Raw genomic sequence first — 26,188 nt, forward strand, 5'->3', positions numbered from 1 at the left:
GGGTCTGTGTTATCCCGGAGCCTCACTGTCCACTCTGTGTGGTCTGCAGCCTGTCCAAGGTACCTCGCATCAAGTGACAGCAGGGACAGGCTGCGTCCATCTTTTAACTACAGCTGGTTAACTCTTGGAGGTTTAAAGGGTCAGTTCACCTATTTTTTGTGTGAAAGCTGCTCAGACAGCATGTGCTACGTGTCGTGAATCAGCTGTGTTCACACAAGGAAATGATGCACTTCCTGTTGGTTGTGAAAAAGATGTGATGATCTTTCCTCTTTTTTTGTCAGCTCTATGCCTGAAACACTCCTGACTTCATATCATCACTGACCCGTCGTTACGAGCGTGGTGATTGGTTGGTCCCCTCGGTCTGCTGGTTTCTGTGCATTCAGATTTAACTCGATCTGTACACGCTCAGATGTTTCAGAGTGAGTTTCTCAGCTTTGTGTTACAGTAACAGGATGTGAAGTGAAGCAGACTCACAACACATTAGTCAACCCTGTACTTTTGCTACAGATTGAGGAAAGGGTGTATACATATTTCCTGTTTCTCAGTTTTGTACAGCTCGTCACATGACTCTACTGCTTACATTGAAGTGAGTGAGACTTAAACTTGTTTTGGGGTGAGTGTTAAACACACTGTTACTTACAGATCACTGTTAACTGTTTGAAACTATCAGACCTGTTGTGGTCGGACCATTAAAAGAATATTTAGTAGTATTTTAGAATCTTTAGTAACATGATCAGTGTTACTGCTGTTGGTGTGCCGAGGAAAAATCTTTCTGTTGCGTTTCTCATGATGGTTATTTAAATGTACTAGCATCATACTCTAACATACTTTACTGAATACTTGTATTTACCTTCATTACCATATGTGTGAATACTTCTCTGTGATTTATGGTGTCATTTTTCTGAATCTGTCATGTAAGTATTTTACTAAGTATTGGTTGTCTACACAGTAATTTAAAGGAAAAAGACGCCAGTAATACTGTAAGTATTTTCATGTAAACAGTACAGTTTTTGAGAATTTTAGAGAAAGGGGGCAAAACAACTCCACTTCCTATATGTGCAATTCCACATTGCTATCAGTGCAGCTGACTGTATTATAGAGTAGCCCATTGATCAGAGATCACTGATCAATAACCATGAGTCCCACTCACAGAGAGTCAGGGAATGGCTGCAATCACAGCATTGTAACATGGTGACAGATGTACCCTCAGGCCCCCTCCTCGATTCAGAGATGGTCTTTCCCTTTTCAGTGACTGGAAGTGAAGACAGATGTAACATTGTACGAGACCATTGTTTCATCTGACTCCCTAACGACATCTCTCACCCTCTGTACGAAATCCAAGGTGTTCTGGATGTGGTGTTCAGAGCTGCCTTCCAAGACTCAAGATTTAAGGTCTTTATTGTCAATGCAACAATATACACAGTATACAGCGTACCGAAATGCCATTCATATAAATGCATGGTGCATTTATAAAAAAAATGGAGATAGATTATTTATATTCTTCTTTTAATATATTCTAAGAATATAAATAATCTATGTGCAAGAGATATGAAACTAGAAATTACAAATAAATAATAAATCGCTAAATTTGGGTTAAGTTAAGAGATAAAAAGGTACTATTAGCAACTATATCTATGTACAATAAACCAAGACAGGAATGAGACAATACAAAGTGGATTGTGCCATTAAAGTAAAGTGAGATGTTGTGCAGTGGTATTAAATATCAGGTTCAAGTTATGAGTCAGGATATTGTAGACGAGACAGGACGAAGACATGTGCAAGATGCAAAATGTGCAAATATAGTATAATTTAGATGTGTGTTCAGTAACTATGTGACTGAGTGTGCAGTAAGCGTATTGTTCCCAGGTCCAGTTTGTAGTGGATTTGTGGAAGTTTGTGTTGTTTTTGAGTCTTCTGATGAGTATTGCAAGGTGTTTGTAAAAGTGTTTGTGTTTGGTGGTAGTGAGTTTAGGGCTCTGACTGCTTGTAGGAAGAAGCTCTTGCAGTGTCTTTTTGTCTCGGTTTTGATGCTGTGAAATCGTCGGCCAGATAGAAGGAGGGAGAACAGTGCATGTGAGGGGTGGAAAGTGTCCTTCACTATGCTGTTCGCATGTCGGATGATGTGTTTGTGGTAGAGTTGGGACATGGGTGGGAGAGGGCCTCCAATGATCCTGTATACATATGTATACATATGTATTAGGGGTGCAACGATACACAAAATTCACGGTTCGGTTCGATACTTTGGTGTCACGGTTCGATATTTTTTCGATACAAAAAAATGTTCATGCCTTTTTAATTTGTCATTTATTAAAATTATAAATATATATTTTAACTCAAAAGTACAGTTTTTAAATTTAACCCTAACCCTTGTGCGTGTTTTTTATTTTGACAGCGAATGCGCACCTGCGGACCACTTATGTGCAGCCCTGGTTATTTAGCTCGTCATATCGCAGCCACAGAAATTCTTTTGTCCATGAAACCATAAAGCTGCACTTTCTTTTTGCCTTATAGTCTGATTTGTCATAACTTCTCCGTTTTGTGGTAAGCTTTTCTTTGGCTGTCACTTCTTCACCCTGACCTGTCTTATTTGGCTCAGCAGAACTGAAATGCTTTTACACACGCACTCACATAAGCTCAGCGATTCTCTGCGCGATCAACCTCTCACATGTTTAAGCTGCGGGAGATTTCACTTGTCATGTTTGCATAGTAAGCTAACGATTAATAAGACGATGTCAGAGGAATTGGTGCACAAATTATCATCACTCACAGATCAGTGCTGTCGCTCTCTATACACAGTTCGCACGATTGCAAAGTGAAAGCAAAAAAACGAGCGCAAATTCAAACGCGACTTCAATATGTCACATATTGACAGTGGCTCACCGATGCCAATGACATAATTACCCAGCTACATTTCTGAAAGAATGCAAAAGCATTGACATATATTTTTCCTTCCTACAATAGCCCGACGGGCAGGGCAGAGATAGATTTTGGTAGCCCGACTGAAAAAATCGCTAGCCCCGGGACGTCGGGCTAGCGATATTGCGAGCCCTGTATCTGATTGAGGAATCACTCATCTTTGGAAAAGAGAGTTTATTACAGAGAAATGTCTCTTTCCAAAATAAAAGCTATACTATCCGCTTCTTCTGGGCTATATTCTCAGCAGCATAAGGAGAATCATGTGCTAACAGCTGTCTAAATGACTCGGCTAAAGTTAGTAGCATGCTTGTTGTTTTTGTCTTTGCACTAGGATGATGTCGGCGTAAATGTGCAGTCATATTCGTTGTGTTCCCACTAGTGCTTTCAGGTTAATCTCGTTGAAATGACCTTAACGCCACAACACGGCAAATCTCCGTTAACGAGCTACCGCCGATCGCCCCGTGCATGGGGCTAGACGGCCAACACGTTAACGAGCTAACTGCGCTAGCACACTAGTTCACACCAATGTAATTGAGCATTGCATGGCAAACATACTGTTTTACTTTAGTCCATGACTCGCTTACCTTCAGGGTCATACGTCACATGAAAACCAAAATAATTCCAAACGCCAGATCTGAATGAGGGTGGGGGAGGTGCCCTGCGCTCTTCCTTCTGACTATGCTGTCTGTGTTGAGCGCTCAGTGGATCTGCGCTGGACAGTGCAGCCTAGGCGGAGTAGTCGAACACAGATTCACTGAGCGCTCAACACAGACAGCATCGTCAGAAGGAAAATTGATAAAATAAATTACAAATGTTGTATTGTTCGATACATATGCGTACCGAACCGAAAGCACTGTATCGAACGGTTCAATATCGATACGAATATCGTTGCACCCCTAATATGTATATATATACATATGTATATATATGTATATATACATATGTATACATACATATGTATATATACATATGTATACATATGTATATATACATATGTATACATACATATGTATGTATACATACATATGTATACATATGTATGTATACATATACATATGTATACATATGTATATGTATACATATGTATATATACAGTGGGGCAAAAAAGTATTTAGTCAGCCACTGATTGTGCAAGTTCCCCCACCTAAAATGATGACAGAGGTCAGTAATTTGCACCAGAGGTACACTTCAACTGTGAGAGACAGAATGTGAAAAAAAAATCCATGAATCCACATGGTAGGATTTGTAAAGAATTTATTCGTAAATCAGGGTGGAAAATAAGTATTTGGTCAATAACAAAAATACAACTCAATACTTTGTAACATAACCTTTGTTGGCAATAACAGAGGTCAAACGTTTACTATAGGTCTTTACCAGGTTTGCACACACAGTAGCTGGTATTTTGGCCCATTCCTCCATGCAGATCTTCTCGAGAGCAGTGATGTTTTGGGGCTGTCGCCGAGCAACGCGGACTTTCAACTCCCGCCACAGATTTTCTATGGGGTTGAGGTCTGGAGACTGGCTAGGCCACTCCAGGACTTTCAAATGCTTCTTACGGAGCCACTCCTTTGTTGCCCGGGCGGTGTGTTTTGGATCATTGTCATGTTGGAAGACCTCGTTTCATCTTCAAAGTTCTCACTGATGGAAGGAGGTTTTGGCTCAAAATCTCACGATACATGGCCCCATTCATTCTGTCCTTAACACGGATCAGTCGTCCTGTCCCCTTGGCAGAAAAACAGCCCCATAGCATGATGTTTCCACCCCCATGCTTCACAGTAGGTATGGTGTTCTTGGGATGCAACTCAGTATTCTTCTTCCTCCAAACACGACGAGTTGAGTTTATACCAAAAAGTTCTACTTTGGTTTCATCTGACCACATGACATTCTCCCAATCCTCTGCTGTATCATCCATGTGCTCTCTGGCAAACTTCAGACGGGCCTGGACATGCACTGGCTTCAGCAGCGGAACACGTCTGGCACTGCGGGATTTGATTCCCTGCCGTTGTAGTGTGTTACTGATGGTGACCTTTGTTACTTTGGTCCCAGCTCTCTGCAGGTCATTCACCAGGTCCCCCCGTGTGGTTCTGGGATCTTTGCTCACCGTTCTCATGATCATTTTGACCCCACGGGATGAGATCTTGCGTGGAGCCCCAGATCGAGGGAGATTATCAGTGGTCTTGTATGTCTTCCATTTTCTGATGATTGCTCCCACAGTTGATTTTTTCACACCAAGCTGCTTGCCTATTGTAGATTCACTCTTCCCAGTCTGGTGCAGGTCTACAATACTTTTCCTGGTGTCCTTCGAAAGCTCTTTGGTCTTGGCCATGGCGGAGTTTGGAGTCTGACTGTTTGAGGCTGTGGACAGGTGTCTTTTATACAGATGATGAGTTCAAACAGGTGCCATTCATACAGGTAACGAGTGGGGGACAGAAAAGCTTCTTACAGAAGACGTTACAGGTCTGTGAGAGCCAGAGATTTTCCTTGTTTGAGGTGACCAAATACTTATTTTCCACCCTGATTTACCAATAAATTCTTTACAAATCCTACCATGTGGATTCATGGATTTTTTTTTCACATTCTGTCTCTCACAGTTGAAGTGTACCTCTGGTGCAAATTACTGACCTCTGTCATCATTTTAAGTGGGGGAACTTGCACAATCGGTGGCTGACTAAATACTAAATACATATGTATATATATACATATGTATATATATGTATACATACATATGTATGTATACATATGTATGTATACATACATATGTATATATAGATATGTATGTATATATATGTATACATATGTATATATATACATATGTATACATATGTATATATATACATATGTATACATATGTATACATATACATATGTATATATACTGACGTCGTGATGTCATGACGTAATCGAAGCACTAGGTGCGGTGACTCCCAAGCTAGGCGAGTGGCTCCAGCAGATCCCGGGAACAACATCGGAGATCTCTGTCCAGAAGAGCGCAGTCCTGGGAACAGCTAAGATACTGCAGGACCCTCAAGCTCCCAGGCCTCTGGTAGAGGACCCGAGCTGGAAGGATTGACCGCCCACAGGGGCGAGTGGGGAATTATATATACACATACATATACATACACACACACTTTATCACAACAACAGTTGAATTGAATTGAATTGACTTTTATTGTCTGACTATCAGGGAGCTCTCATGACGTCAGTCGACCTCTTGGACATTCTGGAGGAGTTGACAGGAAAGGAGTTTGATGACTTTAAGTGGTTCCTGCAGCAGGACAGCTGCCTGGAAGGCCTTCCATCAATCAAAGCATGTCAGCTGGAAAAAGCAGAAAGGCGGGACACCGTGACTCTGATGGTACAGATCTACAGACTTCCAGGAGCTGTGGAGGTGACCAGAAAGGTTCTAGAAAGGATCAGCAGGAATGACCTGTTGCAGAGCTTGTCTTCTCTCTCACACACACAGGCTCCTCTTCATCACCCTGAAGGTAAACTTGGAATTTTGGGTATTTAAGGAAGTCTTGAAAGACATAACTGAGCCAACTTTATTTATAGGGCACATTAAAAACAGCAACCACTGCCCAAAGTGCTGGACACACATGATAAATTTAGACAATAATATTAAGGGTTTTGGTAAAAAGTTTACAAAGAAAATCTTTACTTGTCCTACTGCTATCTCACTTCCACTATAACTGCTAACTGAGGGAGGGGAGGAAGAACATTAGAACATTATATATGATATATACATTAGGTGAGTGTGCAGTAGTAGCATGTATGCAGCAAGCAGGTGAATTCTGTACATTAAGTGAATTAAATAAGAATAGACAATCTGACTATTTTACAGAATCTGAACATATCTAAAATGAAAGGAATTTGAAATGTACATTGTGCCGGTGTGTTTAGAGTATCTGGAAGAGAGTCCTGTCTCAGCCACTTATGGATGATGTGAGAGGGTGTGTGTGTGTGTGTGTGTGTGTGTGTGTGTGTGTGTGTGTGTGTGTGGGAGTGAGGGCACGGATGGCTTGGGGATAGAAGCTCCTCTTGAGTCTCTCTGTCCTTGCCCGGAAGATGCGGAACCTTCTACCAGATTGCAGAAGTTGGAACAGTTTGTTGCCAGGATGGGACGGGTCCTTCAGTATCTGCTCTAGTCCGGCATCTCCTGGTGTAGGTGTCCTGAAGCGGGGGGAGAGCAATCCTGCAGCAGCGTTCTGCTGTACGGATCACTCTCTGGAGAGCTTTTTGGTCCTTCACACAGCTGTTCCCAAACCACGATGTCATGTTCTGTGTGAGGATGCTCTCCACAGCGCCTGTATAGAAAATCCTGAGGATCTTTGGAGAGACCCTGAACTTCCTCAGTTGTCGTAGGTGATACAGGCGCTGCCTAGCCTTTTTGGTCTGGACCTGAATGTGGGCAGCCCATGTCAGGTCTGAGGAGATGTGGACACCGAGATACTTGAAGGACTGCACCCTCTCCACTGGAGCTCCATTGATGATGATGGGCTTGTAGTCTCTGTGCTGACTCCTTCTGAAGTCCACCACCAGCTCCTTGGTCTTGCTGACGTTCAGCTGGAGGTGGTTGTCCTGGCACCACGATGCCAGATTCTTCACTTCATCCATGTAGGCCGCCTCATCGTTGTTGGAGATGGCACCCAACACCACTGTGTCGTCAGCAAACTTCACAATGGTGTTGGAGCCATGGGTGGCCACACAGTCTGAAGTGTAGAGGGAGTAGAGCAGTGGCGAGAGGACACATCCCTGAGGTGCTCCTGTGTTGATGGTGATGCTGTTGGAGAAGCACCTGCCCACCCTCACCACCTGAGTTCTGCCAGTGAGGAAGTCCAACACCCATGCACACAGACGGCTGTTAAGTCCCAGATCCCTCAGCTTTGTGAACAGTCTGCAGGGCACTATTGTGTTAAACGCTGAACTGTAATCAACAAACAGCATTCGCACATAGTTACCCTGTGTGAAGCTTCTACTCCTCCTCAGTGGAGAGTGTGCTCTCCTCCTGCCTCGTGTTTGGTACTCAGGGGCCACAACTGAAAACAGGAAGGCTGCACAGGGGTCATTAACAACTCCCAAATAACTTACTGGCTGCCCTCTGCCACCCCTGGAGGCCATCTCCAGATCCTCCTGTCTCAGGAAAACCAGGGGCATCACAGGCGAGCCCCGCCCACCACCTATTTGACCCGCTGCCCTCTCAGGCCAGTCAGGTCCCATACCTCCAGACTCACCAACAGCTTCTTCCCCTGGGCCAGTCAGACTGCTAACAAACACTATCCTCCACCCACCACCCCAACAATCCCGACTCTAGAGTCTTTTCTTTGCACTACTTCCAAGCATTTGTTCTCCAGTGTGTGACTTTCTCTTGTTTGTTATTTATTCCTGCTGTCTACTATTCGTATTTTATTCTGGCACAGTCAGTGGAGAGCACCCAACACCGAAGAGAGGCATGAAAGCTGAAGAGTCCGCCTCCCATTTTACTTTTAAATATCCTGCCATGGTAAGCTGTGTGACAGGCAGGATGACGCACCCCTTAATTTTGCGGACGGATTGGCCCAGGTTCGGTAAATTAATTGGACTGTGTGTCAGTATGCAATCGCGGCCGGTAGGGACATGCGAGGTCTGTGTGGTGCTCAGCGGAGGAGTCAGTGGGGCCTTCTCGGGAGACCCCATCGGCTCCAGTTACACTCATTACCATTAATGGAGGTCCTGAGCGCATTGGCATGGACCTCATCGCGCCATTTCACACGGCTATCGCTTTGTGTTAGTTCTGGTGGATTTGCAAGGCAATATCCACAAACAGTGCCACTGCACACCATTTCTGCTAAGTGTGGCACAGGTGCTATTTCAGGTCATCTCTTGAGTCGGTATCCTGAAAAAGATACTGACTGACCAAAGAACTTCATAGATGTCTAGCTTTACGAATTGTAGGGCATTAAGCCTACCACCCTCAGTATGATGGGCTGGTGGAGCGGCTGAATAAGACCTTAATGTCCATGATTCGGAAGTTCGTTCACGAAGATGAACGCAACTGGGATCGTTGGTTGGACTCCAGATTCCACCATTCCTGCCTCCCTTCATTTGTGATGACCATTGCACACAGGTGTGGATGTGGATGTTGTGGATGTTGCTGCATTGCAACAGCATTTTGCAAATGTGTTCTCCCCCTTACCCAGCTGTATGACTGTTATGGTGCATCAATTTGACAAGCGGCCTGGCGTGATGGTCCGTTCACGACCCTACAGGTTACTGGAGCACAGAAGACAAATCATGCAAAGGGAATTGGCGGAGGTTTTGAAGCTGGGAGTAATAGAAGAGTCACACATCGCTTGGTGTAGCCCCATAGTTCTGGTAGTGAAGAAAGATGGATCTATATGGTTCTGCATAGACTATCGCAAGGTGAATGAGGTGTCACAGTTTGATGCTTATCCCATGCCGATGCTGGATTTAACCGAGGGCTACTGGCAGATTGCCTGGTCTGCAGAGTCAAAGTAAAAAAGGGCCTTCTCTACTCTTTACGGTTTGTACGTTACACTAATGTTCGGCTTGTTCGGAGCCCCTGCCACCTTCCAGCGTCTCAGAGACCGGTTGCTGCGTCCTTATGCTGCATATGCTGCAGCTGACCTAGAAGACATCATCATCAATAGTGACACTTGGGCGGAGCATATGCAGCGGGTGGTAGTGGTCCTGGAGTCTCTGAGGCAGGCGGGGTTCACGGCCAACCCGAAAAAGTGTGTGGTTGGACGGAGGGACGTATAGTTTCTGGGGTACCAATTGGGTTGTGAGCATGTGCAGCCACAGATGGATTAAACAGCAGCTATTGCATCCTGTCCGCGTCTCAAGACCGGCTAGGCCAGATGGCTCCCCGGCACAAATTGGGCGGTGGGGGGGTGGCACTGTGTGGTTGGTGGCTCAGCTGCAGGGGAGGAGTGGAGCAGCAGGTTCATGGTTTGGTGTCAGGGAGGCTGGTTTTGCACAGCCAGTGAGCATTTTGCATTCCCTATTTCAGTAGCAACCAGGCCTGGAGAGGAGGCTGCTGCTGGAGGAGAGCACTGGAGCCAGGGCAGCGTGCACTGGAAGGTCCCAAAAGGTGACATAAAGCAGATTGTGTGATAACAATAAAAAAACACAAACCACAGTTACGGAGTTGTGTCAGGTCCTTCTGAGATCACAGAAGTATTTTATGAGGATGGGCAGAGGGCAGAGGGGAGAATACACAAGTAAACTGCTGTTGCAATGCAGCAACATCTGCTGCGTGGGCTTTAATTGTCACAAGGAAGTGAGGCCACCTCATAATGAGCATTACCTGCTTGCTGTGTGACAACATAGGTTCCTTACACCTAGCAAGTAGTTTCATCCAGAGGGCTGGATCCAGGGCCAGGGATTCACTAAATTCAGTAACCTGAGGACATTTTAACTCTGGCTTAACATTTTTTTTTTAAATTTTTACCAGTGCTGTTGTATTATTGATCTTCCTCTGAACAATGAAAGCTTAACTTTATGGAACTTTTTGTTTACTGCTTCCAACAACAACATGGGTATTCGTGAAATATACACAGCACACTTTGTATTTTTCCCCTCATGTTTGATACAGATGTGGTGGTTCCAGTACCAGAGCCTCGCCCCATCAAGTTTTTCCAGCAAATACTTCAATCAAACTTCCAGGACAAGTTTATGTGCACCCAAGAAGGTTGGACAGAAGATAAACAGCGTCTGGTTGATATCTACACAGAGCTGTACATCACAGCTGGGTATGATGTACATATCAACACACAGCATGAGATCCAGCAGATTGACAAAGTATGGAAGCCAGCAGAGCCAGAGAAACCTATTAGACCCACAGACATGTTCAAACATCCTTCAGGAGACTACAGACCCATCAAAACAGTGATGACCAATGGAATCGCAGGAATTGGAAAAACTTTCCTTGTTCACAAGTTTGTTTTGGACTGGGCTGAACAAAGATCCAATCAAGATGTGCATCTGATTTTCCCCTTCACCTTCCGTCAGCTGAATCCTCTGAAGGGAGAAAAGTTCAGTTTGGCAGAGCTCATTCATGAATGCATCCCAGAAACTGTAGGCATCCCACAGGAGGCTCTTAATTACATCTTTACAGATGTTCAGTCATCAGGAATCACCAACTATGACAAGAGTAAATTCAAACTTCTATTTGTGTTTGATGGGCTGGATGAGAGCCGCCTTCATCTCGACCTTCATTCTGAAGACATTCGCTCTGTCGATGTAACAAAGGCAACTAAAACAGATGTCCTGCTGAGGAAAATCATCAATGGGAAACTGCTACGCTCTGCTCGCATCTGGGTAACCACACGGCCTGCAGCGGCCAATCAGATCCCTCGAGAGTTTATCAGCAGTACAACAGAGGTCAGGGGGTTCACCGACCAACAGAAAGAGGACTACTTCAGGAAGAGAGTCAAAGGTAAGGAGGAGGCTGACAAACTCATCTCCCATATCGTGACATCACGAAGCCTCCACATCATGTGCCACATCCCAGTCTTCTGCTGGATCACTGCAACAGTTCTGGAGGATGTGTTGAAAACCAGAGAGGGAGGAGAGCTGCCCAAGACTCTGACTGAGATGTACGCAGAGTTCCTGATGTTTCAGATTGATCGGACAAAAGAAAAGTATGGCCCAGAGAAGAGCATTCAATACATTAAGTCATTAGCAAAACTGGCCTTTGAGCAGCTGGAAAAGGGCAACCTGATCTTCTATGAGAAGGATCTGAGAGAGAGCGGCATTGATTTCAGTGAAGCCTCGGTGTGCTCAGGAGTGTTCACAGAGATCTTCAAAGAAGATCGAGGAAGGAAAGGGAAAGACAAGATGTTCAGCTTCGTCCATCTGAGCGTTCAGGAGTTTCTGGCTGCTCTTTATGTGAGGATGTCGCTTATAAATAGCAACAAAAATGTGATGCTTTCACCACAGCCCTCAATGCGCAATCTTCAACTGCTTTTAAGTAAAACATCTTCAAAGAAGATCCACAGGATTTCGATTGACAGGGCCTTACAGAGTCCAAACGGACACCTGGACTTGTTCCTTCGCTTCCTCTTGGGTCTTTCACTGCAGACCAATCAGGATAAACTACAGAGCCTACTGAAAAAAACAGACTGTCAGTCAAAAACCAACCAGAAAACAATCCAGTATATCAAGGAGAAGCTCAGTGAGAATCTGTCTCCAGAGAGAAACATTAATCTTCTCCACTGCCTGAATGAACTAAATGATCGTTCTTTAATAGAGGAAATCCAACAGTATCTAAGTTCAGGAAGCCTCTCCACATATGAACTTTCTCCAGCTCAGTGGTCAGCTTTGGTCTTCATCTTACTGTCATCAGAAGAACATCTGCATGTTTTTGACCTGAAGAAATATTCTGCTTCTGCTTCAGAAGAAGCTTTTTTGAGGCTTTTGCCAGTGGTCAAAGCCTCCACCAAAGCTCTGTAGGTGCACAGATAACCAGATATTGCAATGGCATCACAGGTGCTAGTTTTTGTTAAATTATTTAAATTATGTAAAACTAATAGTCATCATATCTCATGAGGAAATTTGTTCAAACAATAATATAATTATTCATTTTATAATTACTACAGTAGTTTTTTATAGCATATAAACAGCATCACTATTTCCTCTACAGATTGAGTGGCTGTAATCTGTCAGAGAGAAGCTGTGAAGCTTTGTCTTCAGTTCTCAGTTCCCAGTCCTCCAATCTGAGAGAACTGGACTTGAGTAACAACAGTTTGCAGGGATTGGGTCTGAAGTTGCTCTCTGCAATACTGGAGACTCCTCACTGTACACTACAGAGCCTCAGGTAAGCTGAAATGTTGTATTATAATGCTGCAGTGGATTATGTTCCATGTTTATCATTTATCATCATTGTTTGTTTATACTTTAACTCATAAACACAACTGTATAGGAATTAATGCTGTCTGACTGCAAACAGGTGGACAGTGGTTTGTATCATATCTATCTAATAGACTCCAGTTTGTGCATGTAAATGGAGAGTCCTCTTCACACACTGAGGTTAATTATGGAGTTCCACAGGGTTCAGTGCTAGGACCAATTCTGTTTACATTATACATGCTTCCCTTAGGCAGCATCATTAGAAAACATAGCATACATTTACACTGCTATGCAGATGACACCCAGCTCTATCTGTCCATGAAGCCAGATAACACACACCAATTAGTTAAACTGCAGGAATGTCTTAAAGACATAAAGACCTGGATGGCCGCTAACTTTCTGCTTCTTAATTCAGATCAAACTGAGGTTATTGTACTCGGCCCTGAAAAGCTTAGAAATATGGTATCTAACCAGATTCTTACTCTGGATGGCATTACCTTGGCCTCCAGTAACACTGTGAGGAACCTTGGAGTCATGTTTGACCAGGACATGTCCTTCAACGCACATATTAAACAAATATGTAAGACTGCGTTCTTCCATTTGCACAACATCTCTAAAGTTAGAAATATCCTGTCTCAGAGTGACGCTGAAAAACTAGTTCATGCATTTATTACTTCCAGGCTGGACGACTGTAATTCATTATTATCAGGAAGTCCTAAAAACTCCCTGAAAAGCCTTCAGCTAATCCAAAATGCTGCAGCAAGAGTCCTGACAGGGACTAGAAAGAGAGAGCAGATTTCTCCTGTTTTGGCTTCCCTTCATTGGTTTCCTGTTAAGTCCAGAATTGAATTCAAAATCCTGCTCCTCACATACAAGGTCTTAAATAATCAGGCCCCATCTTATCTTAATGACCTTGTAGTACCATATCACCCTATTAGAGCACTTCGCTCTCACTCTGCAGGCCTACTTGTTGTTCCTAGAGTATTTAAAAGTAGAATGGGAGGCAGAGCCTTCAGTTTTCAGGCCCCTCTTCTGTGGAACCAGCTTCCAGTTTGGATTCAGGAGACAGACACTATCTCTACTTTCAGGATTAGGCTTAAAACTTTCCTTTTTGCTAAAGCATATAGTTAGGGCTGGACCAGGTGACCCTGAATCCTCCCTTAGTTATGCTGCAATAGACATGGGCCGCCGGGGGATTCCCATGATGCATTGAGTTTTTCCTTCCAGTCACCTTTCTCACTTACTATGTATTAACAGACCTCTCTGCATTGAATCATATCTGTTATTAACCTCTGTCTCTCTTCCACAGCATGTCTTTATCCTGTCTTCCTTCTCTCACCCCAACCGGTCACAGCAGATGGCCGCCCCTCCCTGAGCCTGGTTCTGCCGGAGGTTTCTTCCTGTTAAAAGGGAGTTTTTCCTTCCCACTGTTGCCAAAGTGCTTGCTCATAGGGGGTCATATGATTGTTGGGTTTTTCTCTGTATCTATGAAGCGCCTTGAGGCGACTTATGTTGTGATTTGGCGCTATATAAATAAAATTGAATTGAATTAAATGCAAGTATATTTATTGCTGTTCGTTGCTTTCTGTCAGGTTGAATCAAACCAATCTCACAGCAAAATGCTGCCAGGACTTCTCACTATTTCTCAACTCCCAGTTCTCCAGTCTGAGAGACCTGGACCTGAGTAACAATGACCTGAAGGATTCAGGAGTGAGACTACTCTCTGCTGAAATGGTTCATCATCACTTTAACCTACAGACGCTCAGGTCAGATCACATTGTGAAATATCTATGTAGTGCTCTGTTGCACTATTTGTACTTACCTTGATTATAAAAACTAAGGCTACAAGAAATTTTGTTTTTTTCATCAGGTTGAATCAAACTGGTCTTACAGAGAATTGCTGCCACCAATTGTCGTCGGTACTCAGCTCCCAGGTGTTAAGTCTGAGAATGCTGGACGTGAGTAACAACGATCTGCGCGATTTAGGCGTGAAGCTACTCTCTGCTGGACTGAAGGATTCTGACTGTGCACTAGAGACTCTCAAGTAAGAAGATTACCCCTTGCAAACAGGAGGAAACTGTCATTGTTTTTATATATTGCTCCAGAACTATGTTTGGCAAAATCGGCTCATTTTGTTACTCTAAAACAGTACAAGAGTTGACTTCAGCCTTCACAATACCTTCTAAGATTATTTGAGAAGATTGTTTTAAAATATAGCTCTAATCCATTCACTAATAACTGTGGCAAAGGACATCTAACCCCTAACTGCTAACTATTTTCTTTGTAAGTTTGCATCTTTGCAAACTTTCAATACCTATGAGAGTGCTTTGGTTAACCACTAAATTGCCTTGCTGAGTCACAGCAGTTACAGTAGCTCTTCCATGCTTTGTTGCTTTGTTATTTGTCACTTCTTTTTTACTCCTGGGATTTTCATTTTTTTGTTATTTTAGAGTCCAGTGTTTACACACAAGACTAAATTACGGTACTGAGCATGTCAGTGATACTACATGGAACAGCACTTGTTATCATTGACGAGCTACAGAGGAGACAACTGGGCTGAGAGATGAGTTAGCTCCGGAGCTGGTGATGAGAGAGATGAGGAAATATAAGCTGACCATTCCACTGTCATTATGTGATGTCCTTGGACAATATGAAGGATGACCTCAGAGAACTTATTAAGACCCAGAAAATACTAAATGTTAAGTATGATGGGTTTCACAGAAAGGTTTTTAGGAGGGATGTCGATTTGAATAGTAAGAGGAAACATGTAGAAAGTGCGCTGAAGACATCCTATGTCAGATTTCACCTGGATTAACAAGGTCTGTGTCAGGTGCAGAGGAACTAGGATACATTGACGAGAAGTGGAACAAGAATCCATAAGTGAACAAGGGATGAGAATGGGGACCTGTTGGAATGGAAAGTAATTCCAGCTCAAAGGGTTACATGAAGTGGATGTGGATCCTATGGACACCCATTCTTTGACACCCAACATTTGGACCAATGGCAAAACAACTGGTAGTTTAGTGTTCCTTAGAGATTGATGATGTACAACACAAGTGCTACGGCAAGGGGGTGCCATCAGGTCGTCATCATCCCCACCCTCCTAGATTGGGTGACATTCTTGAGATGCTTGGCTACAACTTGAACAGCCAAAATCAAGATAGCACAGAAGTTCGTGGCAGAAAGTTGTGATTAAGAAATGGGTGACTAAGAAGCACAGAAAGCTGGCCATACCTGAGGCCTTGGGAACTGCTAAGCAAAGACTCACAGCTACCCATTTGAAGAGGTATATGAGAACGTTGGAAGCCAGGAGAATAAACCAACTGTTCTCCACTGATGTGTAGTGTCAATGGCAGGAAAACAATTTGAGAGCAGCCCCACCAAAGTTGGAGACTGAGGAATACTAGAAGACCATATGGGAGAAGACTCAACTTATAACAACAATGTTCAATGGCTAGTGGATCTAAGAGCAGACCATATCAATCTCCCTGAACAGGATCCAGTAACCATCACAGTGGGAGACATCCAAGAAAGAGTCTCAAGTATGAAGAGATGGACAGTACCAGCCCTTGACATGACGCTAACAGCATTCCACATGTGTCTAGCAGCACAAATATACCTGCTGCTAATGGATGAGACACACCCAGAATGGCTAACTGATAGCCCTAATCCTCAAGGATTATCAGGAGGGAAAAGTCCCATCCTGCCTCAGCTCCTGTACTAGAATTATATAAGATCAACAGGAACCTTAGGCCACCTTCAAGCAAATTACACCACAAAGTGAGAGATTTACCAAAGAGATGCTTTGTCCTTACTGCTGTTATGCATAGGCCTGAACCACCTCAGCCAGATCGTTGACAAGAGAGGCTACGGATACCGACTACAGAATGGAGCAATTGTTAGCCACCTCCTCTCTTTGGATGACATCAAGCTGAATGCCAGGACTGGAGAAGACATCGACTGATTCATACCACTAGGATGTAGAGCAGCGACATCAGAATGTCATTTAGATTAGAGAAGTGTAGTCGGATAGTAACAAAGAGAGGGAAGGTAGTCAGAAGTGAGGAGATTACATTACCAGATAGTAAGGACAGTCACAAGTACCTGGGGCACCACAGGCAAATTGGAACCGTGAAAAGGTCTCTAGGAAAGCTGCAACCACCAAGTACCTGCAGAGGGTCAGGCAAGTCCTGAGGAGTCAGCTGAATGTAACTAAGAAGTTAAGGAAGTCCAGACACTTTTCTTTCCAAGCTCCTTAGACTACGATGACCTGGAGGACTGAGAACCTTCACAGACACAAGAGGAAAAAGAACAGTAGCCATCATGGAAAAACAGCACAGAGGCACTAATCATGGCAGCACAGGAATAACCTCTGAGCACACTGACAACACCAGGCAAGACCCCAGGTGGAGGCTATGTAAAGATACCCCTGAGACAATCCAGCACATAACAGCAGGGTATGAGATGCAAAGGGAGTGCATACATGGAACGCCATAACCAAGTCGCTGGTATAGCATATAGGAACATCTGTGTCGAGTATGGCCTGGACGTCCCGAGGTTGAATCGGGATATGCCCCCTAGAGTGGTTGAGAATGACTGAGCTGAGATCCTGTGGGACGTCCAGAGACAGACAAAAGGGTGACAGCTATCCAACGGGACACAGTAGTTGTTAATACATTTAGCTATAATGAGTCATACATAACAAATTTCCCACGTGTGGGACTAATAAAGGTTATCTTATAGCAACATTAGGGAGGAACATGAGAAGCTGAGAGACGAGCTGGAGAAGATGTGGAGGGTGAAGGTAACAGTGGTCCCAGTGGTAATCAGAGCATTAGGTGCAGGGACCCCCAAGCTAGGTGAGTGGCTCCAGCAGATCCAGGAACAACATCTGAGATCTCTGTCCAGAAAAGCATAGCCCTAGGAACAACAAAATAAAGCAAAACAATGCTCCCTCACCCTGCTCACTGCTCAGTTAACACACAATGACACACCTGAGTATTTACTCAGGCTACAATAACTTTGGACACTTGATTCAGTAAAAGCACTGCGCACATCATGTTCTTTCCTCCCCACACTCTCATAACCTGTATATATTTCTTAATTTCAAATGTGTATTCTATATCTGTATTTAGTTATTGTACAGGGTGGGCATTTATATGGATACACCGTAATAACATGGGAATGGTTGGTGATATTAAAGTCCTGTTTGTGGCACATTAGTATATGTGAGGGGCAAACTCCTCAAGATGGGTGGTGACCATGGTGGCCATTTAGAAGTCGGCCATCTTGGATACAACTTTTGTTTTTTCAATAGGAAGAGGGCCATGTGACACATCAGACTTATTGGTAATGTCACAAGAACAACAATGGTGTGCTTGGTTTCAACGTAACTTTATTCTTTCATGAGTTATTTACAAGTTTCTGACCACTTATAAAATGTGTTCAATGTGCTGCCGATTGTGTTGGATTGTCAATGCAACCCTCTTCTCCCACTCTGCACACACTGATAGCAACACCACAGGAGAAATGCCAGCACAGCCATCCAGTATCCGTAGTTTCAGGTGCTGCACATCTCGTATCTTCACACCATAGACAATTGCCTTCAGATGACCCCAAAGATAAAAGTCTAAGGGGGTCAGATCGGGAGACCTTGGGGGCCATTCAACTGGCCCATGACGACCAATCCACTTTCCAGGAAACTGTTCATCTAGGAATGCTCAGACCTGGCACCCATAATGTGGTGGTGCACCATCTTGCTGGAAAAACTCAGGGAACGTGCCAGCTTCAGTGCATAAAGAGGAAACACATCATCATGTAGCAATTTCAAATATCCAGTGGCCTTGAGGTTTCCATTGATGAAGAATGGACCCACTATCATTGTACCCCATATACCACACCAAACCATCACTTTTGTTGTTCCAGCAGTCTTGGAGGGATCCATCCAATGTGGGTTAGTGTCAGACCAATAGCGGTGGTTTTGTTTGTTAACTTCACCATTCACATAAAAGTTTGCCTCATCACTGAACAAAATCTTCTGCGTGAACTGAGGGTCCTGTTCCAATTTCTGTTTTGCCCATTCTGCAAATTCTGTGCGCTGATCTGGGTCATCCTCGCTGAGATGCTGCAGTAGCTGGAGTTTGTAAGGGTTCCATTTGTGAGTAGCTAATATCCGCCAAAGGGATGTTCGACTAATGCCACTCTTAGCAAATCCAACACTGAACCAGTTTCACGAAACTTAGCAAGCAGTTTGCTAACTGTAGCATGGGAGACGGGTGGTCTCGTAGGGTGTCTTGCATTGAAATCTGCTGCAATGACCCGGTTACTGCGTTCACCAGATATCAACACAATTTCGATCCTCACGTGTTAACCTCTTCGACATGTCAATGGCTGTGAACAAAGAGAAACTTGTAAATAACTCATGAAAGAATAAAGTTACGTTGAAACCAAGCACACCATTGTTTTTCTTGTGACATTACCAATAAGTTTGATGTGTCACATGGCCCTCTTCCTATTGAAAAAACAAAAGTTGTATCCAAGATGGCCGACTTCTAAATGGCCACCATGGTCACCACCCATCTTGAGGAGTTTGCCCCCTCACATATACTAATGTGCCACAAACAGGACTTTAATATCACCAACCATTCCCATGTTATTACGGTGTATCCATATAAATGCCCACCCTGTATATTCATGTTGTGTGCATTTATTTTGATATACAATCCACTTATTATATATTATGTAAATATATAGAGAAAAAATCCTATCCTTTAGTTCTGTATTAGCATTTTCACCATTATACTAAGACAAACTCATACACAGATACTCCTTTCATTATTTTTTATATTTTTAAGTTGCAACAAAATAACGATTGAAAAATAAAAGCTAATATAGTGTGTGTGTGTGTGTGTGTGTGTGTGTGTGTGTGTGTGTGTGTGTGTGTCTGTCTGTCTGTCTGTCTCCAGGCTGTCAGGCTGCCAGATCACAGAGGAGGGCTGTACTTCTCTGGCCTCATCTCTGAATTCCAATCCTTCCCATCTGAGAGAGCTGGATCTGAGCTACAATCACCTAGGAGACTCAGGAGTGAAGCTTCTTTCTGCTGGGCTGAAGGATCCTCAGTGGAGACTTGAAACTCTCTGGTATGAACAGCACACTGGCAGGCTGACGCCTTTCAACTCACCGTCTGCTCCAACAGTGCAGACTGACAGTAAACTGATGAGCTGAGTCCCTGTCCTCACTCATTACATTAATTTCAGTCATGTTTTCAACACTGCTGCAAAATAACTGAGAAGGTTAGTTATCAGCTTACATAGTTACTCACTACCTCGGTACTTGGTATTATTATTAATAACAATAATAATAATAATAGTACATTCTATTTAAGAAAGCGCCTTTCAAAACACTCAAGGACACTGTACACAAGCAATAACAGGAACAAACATAATAAGGATAAAACGTTGAGCAAATAAATAAAATAAATTAAAGTAGCAGGATGGACAAATGTATGTGGAATAGGCTAATGTGAACAGGTGAGTTTTGAGTCTGGATTTAAAAAGAGGGAGGGAAGTGATGTTTCTTATCTCAGGAGGAAGGGATGATGGGGGGCAGAGCAGCAGAAAGCCTTGCGCCCCACGGTGGCTAGCTGGGGGAAGGGACGGAAAGAGAAAGAGAGGAGGAGGATGTGAGACATGGAGAAGGGATGGTGAGCTGAACCAGGTCAGAGAGGTATGAAGGCGAGAGATGATGGATAGCCTTGAACGTGTACAAAAGTATCTTGAAATTGATGCGGTATTTAACTGGAAGTCAGTGAAGCTGCTGCAGAGCAGGAGTGATGTGGTGCATAGAAGGAGTCCTGGTGATGATACGAGCAGCAGAGTTCTGGACACGCTGAAGCTGATGGATAGATTTTTGACTAAGATCAAAAACTCTCCTCTCCTCTGTCTTCATTATTCTCAATGCAAATGACTTTACTTCCCAGCAGCAGTAACACCAAGATACTTACTGTTACTGACAGAAGTCCAGCAGTCTCCTGTCGGGCGACGTGTTTGGCTACAGCTAAAGCTAAAGGCTTGTGTTTTTCTCCTTTTCAGTTTCATGCAGCTGATGAATTTTTGACATTATTGTGCTTCTTGTTGGAGACTTGTGAAATGCATCTTGAGAGGCAACTTGCAACACCTTTGTAAAGCCTGTGTCCTCAACAATATTAATAGATCTGCAGTTTGTTGCAATTCACTTGGTAATTGTGTCAGTCAGTTTGTCCGAGGTAGACTTACTGAGTTCCCGACGCTCTATGAGGGGACGCGCTAGCCAAAGTGCTAGCAGCATCTCTGACTAATGTAAGCTCCGCGTTAATGTTTTAATGGTAAATGGCCTGTATTTGTATAGCGCTTTTACTAGTCCCCTCTAGGGACCCCAAAGCGCTTTACACACCCAGTCATCCACACATTCACACACTGGTGGAGGCAGCTACAGTTGTAGCCACAGCTGCCCTGGGGCAGACTGACAGAAGCGAGGCTGCCATATTGCACCATCGGCCCTTCTGGCCACCACCAGTAGGCAACGGGTGAAGTGTCTTGCCCAAGGACACAACGACCGAGACTGTCCGAGCCGGGGCTCGAACCGGCAACCTTCCGATTACGAGGCGAACTCCCAACTCTTGAGCCACGATCGCCCTAAGCTGAGAATACATAAAGTATTGTGCACATTGTGCACAATACTTTATGTCGGTCGACTGCTCCGTCTTGTTGCTTTTTATACTCAAATTTCCCACAAGAGGGCCAGTGTGCTGTTTGTCATCATCCATATTGATTTGGTTGGTTCTGCTGCCCGTCACTACCAGATCTACTGCACATGTGCAAAGGTAACTCTACTTGGACAAACTGCCCCAAATGCGCTGACAGAGACATTTCAGGGATTTTGAGTCATTCAGCGCTGCAGATGTGTTAATTGCGTTAAAAATTTTAATCGGATTAATCGTGACGAATCCACGTTGATTTTGACAACCCTAATATTAATCAGACTTTGTTTCTTCCTCCAGGCTGGAACATTGTGGAGAGCAGAGGCTGAGACCCGGTCTAAAGAAGTGTGAGTGTGTGTTCACTTATTTAAATCAGAAATGTGTGTGTGTGCATTCATTCTCAGTCTGACTGGAGATCCAAACAATAAACTCCTTAACTTTTCCTCTTATTAACAGTCAGCGTGTGAATAAAGCAGCACGTAAAAGCTTCAGACGATAAAGCGTTTGCTGTTTCCTCTCTCCATCAGATTTCTGTGCACTTGTACCGGACACAAATACATTACACAGAAACCTCAAACTATCTGACAACAACAGGAAGCTGACACGTGTGATGGAAGAGCAGCCATATCCCTTTCACTCAGAGAGGTTTCACTCCTTTGTGCAAATGGTGTGTACCAGTGGACTGACTGGTCGCTGTTACTGGGAGGTGGAGTGGGAAGGAGTGATTGACATAGCAGTGAGTTACAGAGAAAACAGAAACACTTTCCAGAGGGTTCGGTTTGGAGACAATAACTACTCGTGGAGTCTAAGGTGCTCTCATGTTGGGTTCTATGCAATGCACAATAACAGAGGAACACGCGTCTCCTCCTCTGTCCTCGACAGAATAGCAGTGTACGTGGACTGGCCTGCTGGCATGCTGTCCTTCTACAGAATCTCCTCTGACTCACTGATCCACCTCCACACCTTCAACACCACATTCACTGAACCTGTGTATCCTGGGTTCTGGTTGTCCAATCACTCCTCGGTGTCTCTGTGTTCTCTGTAGCAGGGAGATCCTCCAGTGAGGACACGCACTGACACACATGAACAGATGTTTATTATTCTTTTCTCGTCTGGTAGTTTAGACCGATCCGAGTCTGGTTAAGTCCTCAGACATCGGAGAAAGCCCTGGCTTGCACTGAACACTTGTCGGCACTTGGTGGCGCCACAGCGAATGTAATCGCTAGAATGGACCGGATGGATGGACTGATGGTGAATAATACAGACGACCTGTGACATTCTGCATCATAAACATGTTCATTTCATCAGATTACTGGCCTGCTTCTGTGGTTCTGAGTTTAGATGTAAATGTGCATTAAACTACAAATCACATAACGGCTGACACAGTGTTGTACGGATGTTTCTTTTCTTTCATTCTGATCTTCAGATTTAGACTCAATCATCGAACTGAAGCTCAGATTTATTTTTCTGCATAAACTGCATCTTTTAAGTGATTTTCTTTTGACTGTGCATTTTGTGCATCTCTAAATCTTATCACTAGAGAATAAAGCAAACTTCACAGACAGTTAACAGGAGAAAGGAAGCGAGTCACGCCTGATGTGTGATTTCTGTCTAGTTCAAATCGAGAGTTCACGCTGGACCTTATCTCTGGTGACCTGAAACTTTCCTGCTGCTGACCCCATGTGGCGACACAGTTTTGTGTTATACACATGAGGACAGTCCAGAGAAAAACAGCTCTTTATTACAGAGGCTCAAAAATGAATAAGACTCATTTCCAGTGACGGTGAAATTAAATCTGGCTCAGCTGTCGGTTCCTGTTCCTCTTACTGCTGAGAAGATGATCCAACCGCCACAAGATTGGTTCAGATCTCTAGATTCATGTATGTCCAAATTCCTTTGGAAAAATAAACCCCCACGTATAAGCTTAAAAACACTACAAAAGACCAAGGATAAAGGAGGACTAGAACTGCCTAACTTTCAGCACTACTTCTTAGCCAACAGGCTTCAGTTTATCTCAGGATGGCTAAAACACACCCTCTTAGATGAACCTTGGCTAGATGTAGAACAAGCACTCTGCAATAATCTAGAGATCTCAGACCTACCATTTATCAGCTCAAACATCCAACGACATGAATGCTTTAAAAGCATCAACATCAGCTCTTCTCTGACAGCATGGTGGGAGTTTCTAAAATTGACGGCGTCTTCATTAATCCCATGCAAACGTACACCTATCTGGAACAACCCTGACATATTACAAAACAATAATATGATAAACTTTTCAGATTGGAGTGATAAAGGAATCAAATATTTAGAACATATACTAGAAGGAACAGAATTTATTTCATTTGACGGACTAGTTACACAATATGGGATCAACAAGAAAAGATTTTTAGAATATCAACAAATTAAATCCATAGTAAAAAAGAAATTTAAACCGGGTCAAGTTGAACTACAAACACCACCAAGTGTGGTACAATTTCTTACTCTTAAAACCCCCAAATTACTATCCAAAATATACAGAATGCTTTCTAAAACAGATGAATCAATATCACTTCCTATTGCAAAATGGGAAGCAGATTTATCAGTTAACTTAGACCTAAACTTCTGGTCTCAGATTTGCTTAAAAACCTTTCATCTAATTAGAAATCCCAGTCTTCAATTAATTCAATACAAAATATTACATAGAGTGCACTATACAGGTCATCGGATGTTCAAGATGGGCTTTACGTCTACCAACAACTGCTCACACTGCCAAACCAATTCACCGGACAATTACATCCACGCTCTTTGGTTCTGTCCACCAGTGCAAAAGTTTTGGCGCGAGATATGTGAAGACTTATCGAAGTGTCTGAAATGTAACATTCCAACTTCCCCCTTAGTGTGTTTGTTGGGCAGCTTAGATAATGTCACTTCAGAAAAGAATTTCGCCCATATGGTTTTCACTGCCCTATGCATAGCCAAGAAAACAGTCCTCATGAACTGGAAAAATAAATATAATCTTAATTCTAACCAATATAGAAATTATCTATTAGATTACATTAGTCTTGATACAGCCTCTGCCACCACATCAGATCAATTGCTCTGGGCTCCTTTGATCAGCTCCATCACCTAGTGGGGGTGGGGGGTCATAGTTTGGTCCCGCCTTCACTGTTGTGATTGGTGTGGGGGTAGGGACAGGCTTAGGGCGTCGGGGGGTTCCCTGGAGGCATCTTCCTTGGGGGGCTCAACCCGGGGTAGCGGTCATGTCCGGTTAGGGGCTCTGTTGGCTCTCCGGTGACTGTTTCCTCGCGGCTGCGTGCAGCGGGGCTAGGGGAGGGTCTGTGCTGACGGACGTGGGTTACTGACCTGGTAGCCTGGCTGCCCCTGGGTGGGTCCGGGATGGGCGTGAGGTTCTGGGGGCGCTCCGTCTCTGGGCTGGGGCCCGGGCCGGGCCTCGGGGGCTTGGGTCCTGGTTGGTGTGTTGCCGGGGTTGTGGGCGGGTGGGTGCATGGGGGCCCAGCCCTGGAGCAGGGTGCCGCCGGTGCGTCGAGCCACCTGGGGGGCTCTTCAACTGGTGGGGGAGATTGTCACATCTTGCAGGAGCTTTCCTCTCCTCAGGAGCTCCCTCTGCAGGAGGGGGAGATACAGGAGAGGTGGAGGAAGATCTCAGCCTGGGTGTTTATTGTCTTATGTAGTCTGGAAGATGGTGGGGTGGGTGCAGTTTTCTCTGTGGTGGGGTTGGGTGGACTGTCCCGGGCTCTGTGGGGCCGGGCAGCGCTGCTGCACTGGGCCCGGTCTGGATGTGCCTGGGCCCCCTTTCCCTGGCGGGTCGCGGAGTATGGGGGTGCCTACTGGGGTCAGCGGGGGAGCTGGCCCCAGGGAGGGGTCACTTGCCCCTCTCTTCCTTCCCTCTCCATCTCCAGCTGCCTCCCTCTTCCCGCTCCACCACAACCACCCACACATGCAGGGCCTTGGAGTAGGGGTATGTCACCAGGGTGCAGAGGATGCTACCCCCCCCCCCTGTCCCCTTCTGGCTGCCTCTGCCTCAATTTTATCCCACAACTTAGACATTCACATTACTCACACTCTCATTACACATACATATAGGATCTTGGGGGTGGGCACGATACACGGAATCCAAAGTACCATCAGGGTGTACACCCCACCCCTGGCATCGTTGCCCACCTCTCAATTTTAAATACACGTAGACATTGAGGGCCAGCAGGAGGGACCATGCGCTTACCTGCTGCTCTCTGGCAGGTAGCTCCATGCCCTCCTGGGTTTTAAATGCACCTTAGAACACACATGCATCAACACTACAATGAGCGGGTGGAGGGAGGTTTGGAGTCTTCTCTCACCCCCGTTCTCTGCGACCTGCTGGAGCAGGGGGGGCTAGGAGGAGGAGTTGGCCGTCTGACTGCGGTCTGGAGTGTGGAGCCTTCCTGCTGCTGCGGAGTCGGGGCGGTCTGCCTCCCCCCACTGCAGGGAAAAGGGAAACACCACCTGGGTCTGGGTGCAGTTCCCCCCTCCAGGGGCAAGGGCACCTAGACCCGGTTTGTAGAGTACGCTTGGGGAGTGTGATCGTGTGTACAACGTCTCTTTATGTCTGTCTCCATGTTGGTTGAGTGTGGAGTAAGTGCATATGAGAGCATGAGGGTGGGAATGGATGTTTGTATCTGTGTGTGCCTGTATGTCTGTGTCTATATGT

General features: G+C 44.6%; 1 protein-coding gene across 8 annotated transcripts; it reads left to right on the forward strand.

The window, feature by feature from the left end:
• Positions 1-299: 299 nt before the first annotated feature.
• LOC309707955 (NACHT, LRR and PYD domains-containing protein 3-like) lies at positions 300-22,882 on the forward strand. Of its 8 annotated transcripts, none has more exons than XM_082535576.1 (10): positions 305-419; positions 546-586; positions 6,100-6,400; positions 10,510-12,364; positions 12,559-12,732; positions 14,357-14,530; positions 14,635-14,808; positions 19,730-19,903; positions 21,802-21,848; positions 22,029-22,882. In XM_082535576.1, exons 1-10 carry the CDS (start codon positions 410-412, stop codon positions 22,544-22,546), a joined length of 3,468 nt encoding a protein of 1,155 aa, XP_082391702.1. In that variant the 5' UTR covers positions 305-409; the 3' UTR covers positions 22,547-22,882. The 8 variants fall into 8 exon arrangements, with proteins under 8 accessions (XP_082391709.1, XP_082391702.1, XP_082391708.1 ...); XM_082535582.1 differs by lacking the exon at positions 546-586 and adding an exon at positions 5,822-6,001 and having other exon boundaries at positions 306-419; positions 6,104-6,400; XM_082535579.1 differs by lacking the exon at positions 305-419 and adding an exon at positions 5,822-6,001 and having other exon boundaries at positions 430-613.
• The last annotated feature ends 3,306 nt before the right edge of the window (positions 22,883-26,188 follow it).

The sequence above is a fragment of the Aulonocara stuartgranti genome (genome assembly GCF_965226115.1).
Source record: "Aulonocara stuartgranti genome assembly, chromosome: 6".
Taxonomy (NCBI): domain Eukaryota; kingdom Metazoa; phylum Chordata; class Actinopteri; order Cichliformes; family Cichlidae; genus Aulonocara; species Aulonocara stuartgranti.

Coding starts and splice junctions, on each gene's coding strand:
- LOC309707955 (XM_082535576.1), top strand. Junction 12,733..14,356: donor TGTACACTACAGAGCCTCAG/GTAAGCTGAAAT, acceptor GCTTTCTGTCAG/GTTGAATCAAACCAATCTCA. Junction 21,849..22,028: donor GAGACCCGGTCTAAAGAAGT/GTGAGTGTGTGT, acceptor TCTCTCCATCAG/ATTTCTGTGCACTTGTACCG.